The sequence below is a fragment of the Pelophylax lessonae genome, assembly GCF_965119305.1.
Source record: "Pelophylax lessonae genome assembly, chromosome: 3".
NCBI lineage: Eukaryota > Metazoa > Chordata > Amphibia > Anura > Ranidae > Pelophylax > Pelophylax lessonae.
In genome coordinates, this window is record NC_138770.1 from 547,320,049 (window position 1) to 547,332,180 (window position 12,132).

Sequence of the window (12,132 nt, forward strand, 5' to 3'; positions counted from 1 at the left end):
AAACCTAACCCTAATCCTAACCCTAACCCTAGCCCTAGCCCTAACCCTAACCCTAGCCCTAAGCCTAACCCTAGCCCTAAGCCTAATCCTAGCCCTAACCCTAATTCATATTTTTTTCTGGTTCCAGACATGCTACAGAGCTGAAACTTCACAGGTACACTTTTTAGACCCCACAGACAATAAATCCAAAGAATTTTTTTATTTTTTTATTTTTTTTAATTTTTCCAAAATTTGGCTCTCTATCAAAAAGGACAATTTTTAACCACTTGCCTACTGTGCACTTAAACCCCCTTCCCATCCAGGCCAATTTTCAGCTTTCAGCGCTGTCACACTTTGAATGACAATTGCGCGGTCATGCTACACTGTACCCATATGAAATTTTTATCATTTTTTTCACACAAATAGAGCTTTCTTTTGGTGGTATGTAATCACCTCTGGGTTTTTTATTTTTTACAAAAAAAAAGAATAAAGACAGAAAATTTTGAAAAAAAAAAAAAAGTTTTCTTATTTTCTGCAAGTAAATTTTGAAAATAAAATTTTCTCCTTCACTGATGTGCGCTGATGAGGCGGCACTGATGGGCACTGATAGGCTGCACTGATGGGCACTGATGAGGTGGCACTTATGGGCACTGATGAGGTGGCACTTATGGGCACTGATGAGGAGGTACTAATATGCCACACTGATGAGCACTGATAGGCGGCACTGATAGGCGGCACTGATAGGCGGCACTGATGAGCACTGATAGGTGGCACTGATGAGCACTGATAGGCGGCACTGCTGGGCACTGAGAGGTGGCACTGCTGGGCACTGAGAGGTGGCAGTGAGAGGTGGCACTGCTGGGCACTGAGAGGCGGCACTGACGGGCGGCACTGATGGGCACTGATAGGCGGCACTGATGGGCACTGGCAGATGGCACTGGACACTGACGGGTGGCACTGATGAGCGGCACTGATGGGCAGCACCATCAGTGACCACACTCAGTGCCCATAGTGCTGCCAGTCAGTGCTCATCAGTGCCTAGATGAGCAGGCACTGATGGGCACTGACTGGCAGCACTATGGGCACTGATTGTGGGCATTGATGGGGGGCACTGATGGCGGGCACTGTGGGCACTGATGGGGGTGAAATTTGTGTATGTTTTTACCTTTAGTAATCAGGGCACTGGTGATCAGTGCCCTGATTACATTCCTGTGTGTCCCCGGCGGCTAACGGCTCCCCCTCCTTCCTCACACTGCAGGCTCCGTGTGAGGAAGGAGCGCCGGCGATGAGAGATGATCTCATATGTTTACATATGAGATCATCGCTCATTGGACGGCCCGATCACGTGGTGAATGGCCGCTGTGATTGGCCATTCACCACGATCTGTGATCGGCCGTGTCCAAGGGACACGGCCGACACAGATTCTCCCCGCTGCGCGCTCGCGGGAGCGCGCGGGGGGCGTGTTACTGGGAGGCCGTATAAAGACGGCCTCCTGAAAATTCAAGTCCCCCCTGCAGCCGTATATAGGCTGTAGCGTGGATGGGGGGGGAGGTTTGTGCGATTTAGTGTCTGGGGGGTCTAAAAAGTGTACCTGTGAAGTTTCAGCTCTGTAGCATGTCCAGAACCAGAAAAAAAATTTGAATTAGGGTTAGGGCTAGGGTTAGGGTCAGGGCTAAGGTTAGGGTTATTTTTAGTGCTTAGGATTAGAGGGTTAGGGTTAGAGGGGTAGGGGTAGGGCTACTAACTCTAACCCTAAGTATCTCACCGTAACCCTAACCCTATCCCCTAACACTAAACCTAACCCTAACCCTCTAACCCTAACCCTCTAACCTTAACCCTAACCCTCTAAGCCTAGCGATAAAAATAACCGTAAACCTAGCCCTAAGCCTAACCCTAGCCCTAAGCCTAATTCGTATTTTTTTCTGGTTCCAGACATGCTACCGAGCTGAAACTTCACAGGTACACTTTTTAGACCCCACAGACAATAAATATAAAGACATTTTTTATTTTTATTTTTTTTTTAATTTTTCCAATATTTGGCTCTCTATCAAAAAGGACAATTTTTAACCACTTGCCTACTGTGCACTTAAACCCCCTTCCCATCCAGGCCAATTTTCAGCTTTCAGCGCTGTCACACTTTGAATGACAATTGCGCGGTCATGCTACACTGTACCCATATGAAATTTTTATCATTTTTTTCACACAAATAGAGCTTTCTTTTGGTGGTATGTAATCACCTCTGGGTTTTTTATTTTTTACAAACAAAAAGAATAAAGACAGAAAATTTTGAAAAAAAAAAAAAAGTTTTCTTATTTTCTGCAAGTAAATTTTGAAAATAAAATTTTCTCCTTCACTGATGTGCGCTGATGAGGCGGCACTGATGGGCACTGATAGGCTGCACTGATGGGCACTGATGAGGTGGCACTTATGGGCACTGATGAGGTGGCACTTATGGGCACTGATGAGGAGGTACTAATATGCCGCACTGATGAGCATTGATAGGCGGCACTGATAGGCGGCACTGATGAGCACTGATAGGCGGCACTGATGAGCACTGATAGGCGGCACTGCTGGGTACTGAGAGGTGGCACTGCTGGGCACTGAGAGGTGGCAGTGAGAGGTGGCACTGCTGGGCACTGAGAGGCGGCACTGACGGGCGGCACTGATAGGCGGCACTGATGGGTACTGGACACTGACGGGTGGCACTGATGAGCGGCACTGATGGGCAGCACCATCAGTGACCACACTCAGTGCCCATAGTGCTGCCAGTCAGTGCTCATCAGTGCCTAGATGAGCAGGCACTGATGGGCACTGACTGGCAGCACTATGGGCACTGATTGTGGGCATTGATGGGGGGCACTGATGGCGGGCACTGTGGGCACTGATGGGGGTGAAATTTGTGTATGTTTTTACCTTTAGTAATCAGGGCACTGGTGATCAGTGCCCTGATTACATTCCTGTGTGTCCCCGGAGGCTAACGGCTCCCCCTCCTTCCTCACACTGCAGGCTCCGTGTGAGGAAGGAGCGCCGGCGATGAGAGATGATCTCATATGTTTACATATGAGATCATCGCTCATTGGACGGCCCGATCACGTGGTGAATGGCCGCTGTGATTGGCCATTCACCACGATCTGTGATCGGCCGTGTCCAAGGGACACGGTCGACACAGATTCTCCCCGCTGCGCGCTCGCGGGAGCGCGCGGGGGGCGTGTCACTGGGAGGCCGTATAAAGACGGCCTCCTGAAAATTCAAGTCCCCCCTGCAGCCGTATATAGGCTGTAGCGTGGATGGGGGGGGAGGTTTGTGCGATTTAGTGTCTGGGGGGTCTAAAAAGTGTACCTGTGAAGTTTCAGCTCTGTAGCATGTCCAGAACCAGAAAAAAAATTTGAATTAGGGTCAGGGCTAGGGTTAGGGTCAGGGCTAAGGTTAGGGTTATTTTTAGTGCTTAGGATTAGAGGGTTAGGGTTAGAGGGGTAGGGGTAGGGCTACTAACTCTAACCCTAAGTATCTCACCGTAACCCTAACCCTATCCCCTAACACTAAACCTAACCCTCTAACCCTAACCCTCTAACCTTAACCCTAACCCTCTAAGCCTAGCCATAAAAATAACCGTAAACCTAGCCCTAAGCCTAACCCTAGCCCTAAGCCTAATCCTAGCCCTAACCCTAATTCGTATTTTTTTCTGGTTCCAGACATGCTACCGAGCTGAAACTTCACAGGTACACTTTTTAGACCCCACAGACAATAAATATAAAGAAATTTTTTATTTTTATTTTTTTTTTAATTTTTCCAATATTTGGCTCTCTATCAAAAAGGACAATTTTTAACCACTTGCCTACTGTGCACTTAAACCCCCTTCCCATCCAGGCCAATTTTCAGCTTTCAGCGCTGTCACACTTTGAATGACAATTGCGCGGTCATGCTACACTGTACCCATATGAAATTTTTATCATTTTTTTCACACAAATAGAGCTTTCTTTTGGTGGTATGTAATCACCTCTGGGTTTTTTATTTTTTACAAACAAAAAGAATAAAGACAGAAAATTTTGAAAAAAAAAAAAGTTTTTCTTATTTTCTGCGAGTAAATTTTGAAAATAAAATTTTCTCCTTCACTGATGTGCGCTGATGAGGCGGCACTGATGGGCACTGATAGGCTGCACTGATGGGCACTGATGAGGTGGCACTTATGGGCACTGATGAGGTGGCACTTATGGGCACTGATGAGGAGGTACTAATATGCCGCACTGATGAGCATTGATAGGCGGCACTGATAGGCGGCACTGATGAGCACTGATAGGCGGCACTGATGAGCACTGATAGGCGGCACTGCTGGGTACTGAGAGGTGGCACTGCTGGGCACTGAGAGGTGGCAGTGAGAGGTGGCACTGCTGGGCACTGAGAGGCGGCACTGACGGGCGGCACTGATAGGCGGCACTGATGGGCACTGGACACTGACGGGTGGCACTGATGAGCGGCACTGATGGGCAGCACCATCAGTGACCACACTCAGTGCCCATAGTGCTGCCAGTCAGTGCTCATCAGTGCCTAGATGAGCAGGCACTGATGGGCACTGACTGGCAGCACTATGGGCACTGATTGTGGGCATTGATGGGGGGCACTGATGGCGGGCACTGTGGGCACTGATGGGGGTGAAATTTGTGTATGTTTTTACCTTTAGTAATCAGGGCACTGGTGATCAGTGCCCTGATTACATTCCTGTGTGTCCCCGGCGGCTAACGGCTCCCCCTCCTTCCTCACACTGCAGGCTCCGTGTGAGGAAGGAGCGCCGGCGATGAGAGATGATCTCATATGTTTACATATGAGATCATCGCTCATTGGACGGCCCGATCACGTGGTGAATGGCCGCTGTGATTGGCCATTCACCACGATCTGTGATCGGCCGTGTCCAAGGGACACGGCCGACACAGATTCTCCCCGCTGCGCGCTCGCGGGAGCGCGCGGGGGGCATGTCACTGGGAGGCCGTATAAAGACGGCCTCCCGAAAATTCAAGTCCGCTCTGCAGCCGTATATAGGCTGTAGCGCGGATGGGGGGGGGGGAGGTTTGTGCGATTTAGTGTCTGGGGGGTCTAAAAAGTGTACCTGTGAAGTTTCAGCTCTGTAGCATGTCCAGAACCAGAAAAAAAATTTGAATTAGGGTTAGGGCTAGGGTTAGGGTCAGGGCTAAGGTTAGGGTTATTTTTAGTGCTTAGGATTAGAGGGTTAGGGTTAGAGGGGTAGGGGTAGGGCTACTAACTCTAACCCTAAGTATCTCACCATAACCCTAACCCTATCCCCTAACACTAAACCTAACCCTAACCCTCTAACCATAACCCTAACCCTCTAACCTTAACCCTAACCCTCCAAGCCTAGCCATAAAAATAACCCTAACCCTAGCCCTAACCCTAATTCGTAATTTTTTTCTGGTTCCGGACATGCTACAGAGCTGGAACTTCATAGGTACACTTTTTAGACCCCCCAGACACTAAATCCAAAGAAATGTTTTATTTGTTTTTATTTTTATTTATTTTTTTTTCCAATAATTGGCTCTCTATCAAAAAATGACAATTTTTAAGAACTTTTTTTTGTGTGATTCAGTGTCTGGGGGTCTAAAAAGTGTACCTGTGAAGTTTCAGCTCTGTAGCATGTCCAGAACCAGAAAAAAAATTAGAATGAGGGTTAGGGCTAGGGTTAGGGCTAGGGTTAGGGTTATTTTTAGTGCTTAGGGTTAGACTGTTAGGGTTAGAGGCGTAGGGGTAGGGTTACTAACTCTAACCCTAAGTATCTCACCGTAACCCTAACCCTAGCCCCTAACACTAAACCTAACCCTAACCCTAACCCTTAAAGCCCAGTTCCTGTCCCATTTTAGTCAGTTCTGGTCTGTTTGCGGTTGTTTGCGGTGCGTTAAACGGGGAGTTTGGTCTGTCTCTGTGAAGCGGGCGTAACCCTTACACTACCTGATCGATACAACATCATACCTGATCGTATACACACACTGGATGTTTTAAAGCACATTATTCCAAACAATTTAGGAATGTTAGGTGATTTATGCCCTTTATGGATTAAAACCCGCCTCTGCGTCAACTACGTAATTTTCCATGGGAGTTTTGCCATGGATCCCCCTCTGGCATGCCACAGTCCAGGTGTTAGTCCCCTTGAAATAACTTTTCCATCACTATTGTGGCCAGAAAGAGTCCCTGTGGGTTTTAAAATTCGCCTGCCTATTGAAGTCTATGGCGGTTCGCCCGGTTCGCCGGTTCGCGAACATTTGCCGATGTTCGCGTTCATTAAATTTTATGTTCGCGACATCACTAATCCTCTACAGGAAATCCCTGCTTGGTACACTTGAAGATCAAATAAAAAGGTGTCTCCCCCCCCCCAACTTTTTTTTTTTTTTGTGCACCTAAACTTTCTTAAATTATTTATTTAAAAGAAAGCATAAAAAATTAGCAAACAGTCCTCATTCATGGTCCTCATTAGCCATTTTATCATTCTATTGTTTGTTTTTAATATCTCGGGAGACAGAAATTACATATTGGGTGCGGCAGTTCCTCTGGTTGTACTGAGGGGCTTTGTAATTTGTTTCTGCTCCACCAAGTCTCATAACTGAATCATGAAACATATGCCAGCAATTGATTCTTTCCTTGATTTACACAAAGTAATATTGCATTGTACACATCCTATTTTTGAAACAATTTTTATTGCTTTTTTATTTATTTTTTGTTCAGAAATGCAATGAAAGAACAGCGTTGTTTTATTTAATTTACTCATTCATATCCAAGTGAGAGTTAATCTTTAGCAATTACTTCCAAATAAGTTGTATTAGTTTTGGTTATTTTTTCTTTTCTGGAAGGAAAATAAGCAAAAACAATGTCAAAATTAAAGCAATAATTTTCAGATGTATACAGTATATACAAGTCTACACCATGCAATATTCGCTATTTAGTGCTGCATCTATTTAACCAATGATACATTTTAATTGTACATAATATTCATATGATTTGAAACATTCTTTAGTAGCAAAAAAAAAGCTTTCTATCATTAATTAATTAATTACAAAAATGTACTGTATTTTGCTTTTAGATATGTAGCACCCTCCTAGGTAGGTGCTAGGTAAAAGTCTCCTATGCTCCTTCTGCTTATCAGGGGAGCCTTAAGCCCCGTACACACGTAGCGATTGTCGGCTGAACGATCGGCCGTCTTTTGTCCGGTGCTGTCCTGTCGGCTGAAAAGTGCTAAAGACTGCACACGAATTTTGACGGCCAACAACAGCCGACTGCAGAAGTGATGTCATGTGATGGTTAACTTTCCGTGTGTTTTTTCTTTTCTGAGCATGCCCAGTCTTGCTAATCTGCTGTTTGTTGGCTGAATTCTGTACTGACTGAGGAACAGTCGGCCATTCTGGTGACGGCCAACAAAAATGTTAAAGTCTGCACGCCAGATTCTGTTCAGCCGAAAATTCGCTGTCGGTTGTCAGAAGCATCATACTAACAAGCCGACAATCGGCCGATCGTTCGGCGGCCAAATATTTACGTCCGACAATCGCTACGTGTGTACGGGGCTTTATCTATAAGGTTGTCTGTTGCATGTTTCCAGATGTGATTCACTGGGTCTGAGGGAGTGTCCACACTGCATCTAATAAGGGAGCTTGTTGGACAATGGAGGAAACCCAGCCAGTGACACATTGGCTTTTTTGGGAGTCTCAGTGGGTGGGCACTCTTGCAGTGCATCCTGGGATTGCTCATAAAAGCCAGGGGGCCATTTGACAGGGCATCTTTGGCAGGAAGCAGAGTGCCAGGAGGAGGCTGACGGCTGTCTCTCCTCCTGTTGCATGAGGAAAGTGGTCTTAGGCAGTCGGCCTAGTGAACCAGGTGTGGAGCTGAGCTGCAGAGGATCCAGTAGAAGTGACAGTGGAGCTGCTGGCAAAGTCTTCCAGGAAAAACAGTGTCCGTGAGTACCAGGGGACTTGCCAAAGGGTCTGCCCAGGAAGGGGGACCACTACAGCGAAGTCAGAGGATCAAGGGGTCAGCTCACACAGAGTGTCAGATTAAAGGGGGCACCGTATAGAACCCTTAAGAGTAGGGACAAAGGGGGTGCTGGGTAGGACCCTGAAGAGCGATTCACAGTACAGTACAGTTCATCTAATTCTTCTTCACTTAGTGGCAAGGCACTCAACTTTATTCAGAAGTCCCAGCAATTGTGCATAGTTTATTCAGTTGGAGTATCCCCCTCATCCCTTCTCCCATCCCAGTTCTCCAATAAAACAACAAAAATCCAAACCCCTGGACTGTCTTCTGACTGAGCCAGGCACTTAGAATATGTTATATTGTCAAGTTCAGTGGCGGCTGGTGCTCAAAATTTTTGGGGGGCGCAAACAGAAAAATGAGTGACCAGCGTGCCCCCAATCAATGCAGAGTGCCACAGTATGCCCCCATCAATGCAGAATGCCACAGCATTGCCCCCAATCAATGCAGAGTGCCACAGCATGCCCCCCAATCAATGCAAAGTGCCGCAGCGTGCCCCCCAATGAATGCAGAGTGCCACAGCGTGTCCCCAATGAATGCAGAGTGCCACAGCGTGCCCCCCAATCAATGCAGAGCGCCACAGCATGCCCCCAATCAATGTAGAGCACCACAGCATTGTCCCTCATCATTGCAGAGTGCCACAGCATTGTCCCCAATCAATGCAGAGCGCCACAGCCTTGTCCCCAATCATTGCAGAGAGCCACAGCATTGTCCCCAATCAATGCAGAGTGCCACAGCATTGTCCCCAATCAATGCAGAGCGCCACAGCATTGTCCCCAATCATTGCAGAGCGCCACAGCATTGTCCCCAATCATTGCAGAGCGCCACAGCATTGTCCCCAATCAATGCAGAGCGCCACAGCATTGTCCCCCATCATTGCAGAGCACCATAGCATTGTCCCCAATCAATGCAGAGCGCCACAGCATTGTCCCCAATCATTGCAGAGCGCCACAGCATTGTCCCCAATCAATGCAGAGCGCCACAGCATTGTCCCCAATCAATGCAGAGCGCCACAGCATTGTCCCCAATCAATGCAGAATGCCACAGCATTGTCCCCAATCATTGCAGAGCGCCACAGCATTGTCCCCAATCAATGCAGAGCGCCACAGCATTGTCTCCAATCATTGCAGAGCGCCACAGCATTGTCCCCAATCATTACAGAGCACCACAGCATGCCCCCTTCAATGCAGTGTGGGCTTCCCCCCCCCCCCCCGAGACCAATGCACTTACCTGGTGGCAGGTTCTCTTCAGTCCCGGTGGTGGCGGCTTTTCCTCACTCTGTCCCCCGGCGCGTCTCCTGCAGTCCTCCTGCTCCTGCCTCCTCCTCGGCCAATGGCATGAGGTTTGCCTTGCAGCCAATCAGCCAGGAGGAGGATCGGTGTGGCAATAGCGAATTTTAATTCGCTATTGTCACACAAGGGGTGGGCTCGAGACGCAGTGCTCTGTGCCCCGAGCCCACCCTTTGCATCACCCTATTAGAGCCTCTGGCTCTAGCCATACCAGTGAAAGATGTGCTTTATGTTCCTAATCTAGAAGGAGGACTCTTATCTGTGAAGCGTCTGACAGCCAGAGGACTCACTGTAACATTCCAAGGTGACAAATGCTCAATCCTAAATGGCAACCAGACAGTAGCAAGTGCCAAGCTGGATGATCATCTATATCACCTCGACACAGTGAAGGAAAAGGTGAGACTATGTACACACAAGCACAATGACTGTATACATATATGGCACAGACGTCTAGGTCACAGACACCCAGAATGCATACAGGAACTACAGAGGAGAAATCTGACAAGGGATATAACAATATCCCCTTGTCCAGTTACTGTTAAGTGTGAATGTTGCATTAAATCCAAAGCTACCAGAGCGACACTTCCCAAAGTCAGAAGAGAGCTTTAAGACCACTTGACTTAGTTCACAGTGACGTGTGTGGTCCCCTAAACCCACCTATTCCTGGAGGCAAAAGGTACATAGTGGCTTTCATAGACGACTATTCAAGATACACAGTCCCTTACCTAATGCAACACAAGAGTGAAGTTTTTGACAAATTACAAGACTATATATTAAAGACCAGTAACAAGTTTCAGAGGAAGCCTCTCATACTTCGGAGTGACAATGGAGGTGAATTCACAGGATATAAGATACAAGAGTACCTAAAACAGAATGGAATAGAACATCAAAAGACAGTTCCATATACACCAGAACAAAATGGAGTAGCTGAAAGAAAGAACAGAACTCTGACTGAAATGATCAGATGTATGCTGACAGACTCTGGACTACCACAAAAATACTGGGGTGAAGCAGCTATGACAGCTACATATTTGCAGAACAGACTTCTTCCAGAACAGTAGAGAAAACCCCATATGAACTTTGGCACAATGAGAAGACAAATGTAAAACACCTAAGAGTTTTTGGATGCAAAGCATTCATCTACATACCTGAAGAAAAACGCACCAAACTCCAAAACAGAGCATTTCTAGGTATCTTTGTTGGATACAGTGACAATGTCAAGGGTTACAGAATCCTTAATCCCAAAACAGACAAGGTTACCATTAGCAACAGCATAACTTTTGTTGAAGATTTAAGAGAAAATGTAATGACAACAGTAGAAGCAAGAATAGAAGGGAAAACTGACATTGACCAGCCCATCTCTGTAACTTCCGAACAAACAGTTGAAGTGAGTGCAGACTCTACCAGTAATGAAGAGCAGATACAAGAAGGCTCAGACACAAAACTGAGACGTTTAACAAGAGAAAACAGAGGTAAACCACCTGTACGTCTCTCATACAAAGCAAGTACTGTCAGTATCAACGAACCTGCAACCTGGGAAGAAATATCTCAGCTTTCAGAACAAGAAGCAAGTAAATGGATAAAGGCTGCTGATGAAGAGATAAAATCCATGCATGACACTAAAACATGGACACTTACAGAACTACCACCCGGAAGGAAAGCCATAGGCTGTAAATGGACTTTTAAAGTGAAATACAATGCAGATGGCACAATTGAGCGATACAAAGCAAGGCTAGTAGCCATGGGCTATTCTCAAAAATATGGAGAGGACTATGACGAGACATTTGCACCAGTTGTCAAGCACACTACAATACAGACTTTACTGACAGTAGCCGTCACAAGGAAAATGCAATTGAAACATTTTGATGTGAAAACCGCATTTCTACATGGCGAGCTAACAGAAGAGATTTACATGGAACAGCCACCAGGGTTCAAAGATGAACAAAGGCCAGACCTAGTATGCAAACTTCGCAGGAGTATATATGGTCTAAAGCAAGCAGCCAGAGCGTGGAATATAAAAATTAATGAAGTGCTTACACATCAGAACTTTCTGAGGAGTAAAGCAGACCCCTGCTTATAAACAAAGAAATTGGCAGACAGATGGGTTATTTATGTGGATGATATCCTGATTTGCTTTGAGCAAGATGGGGATGAAGCAGAAACACTAGAAAAACGAAATCAGAATTTCAACACCAAAGATCTTGGCAGCATAAAGAATTACCTCGGCATCCAGATCGAGAGAGAGGAAGATGGCAGCTTTCTTCTGAACCAAAGACACAAAATACAAGAAATAATTGAAACATTTGGAATGGAAGACGCCAAACCAGTAAAGTCTCCTATGGAAACCAACTACCTAAAGGGGATGAATTGCCAAGATAACCCATTACCTACTAATACCCAATACAGGAAGGCAATAGGGAAATTGCTTTATCTTACCACTGCTACAAGACCGGACATTGCAGCAACTGTTGGAATCCTATGCCGAAAGGTTTCAATGCCAAGTCAAAAGGACTGGAATGCTGTAAAGCGAATCATTCGCTATCTTAAAGGGACTTTGCACTACAAGCTAAAGTTACCAGCAAGTGATGAAAGCACCTTAACAGGATATGTGGATGCTGACTGGGCATGAGACACCAGCGACAGGAGATCTACCAGTGGATACTTATTTTTTCTGTCAGGAGGTGCCATCAGTTGGACTAGTAAAAGGCAACTCTCTGTTTCACTGTCGTCTACTGAAGCAGAATACGTTGCTGCGGCGCAAGCAAGCCAAGAAGTTATATGGCTGAGACAGCTATTAACAGATTTGGGTCAACCACAGTTGGGACCAGAAGAAATTTAGTAC

The 12,132-nt window shown here is 46.3% G+C and overlaps 1 protein-coding gene across 2 annotated transcripts in view; it reads right to left on the reverse strand.

Annotated features, from left to right (window-relative positions):
- SLC22A2 (solute carrier family 22 member 2) overlaps positions 1–12,132 on the reverse strand; it is a 213,205-nt gene that overhangs the window by 132,206 nt on the left and 68,867 nt on the right. Inside the window, exon 11 of one of the 2 annotated variants that reach the window (XM_082250267.1) lies at positions 6,754–6,823. The exons of the other annotated variant lie outside the window; for it this stretch is intronic. Coding sequence (XP_082106393.1) covers positions 6,766–6,823 — 58 coding nt within the window. The 3' untranslated portion in view covers positions 6,754–6,765. Of the gene's footprint in view, positions 1–6,753; positions 6,824–12,132 lie in introns of those variants that run through there. 2 annotated transcript variants of the gene reach the window in all.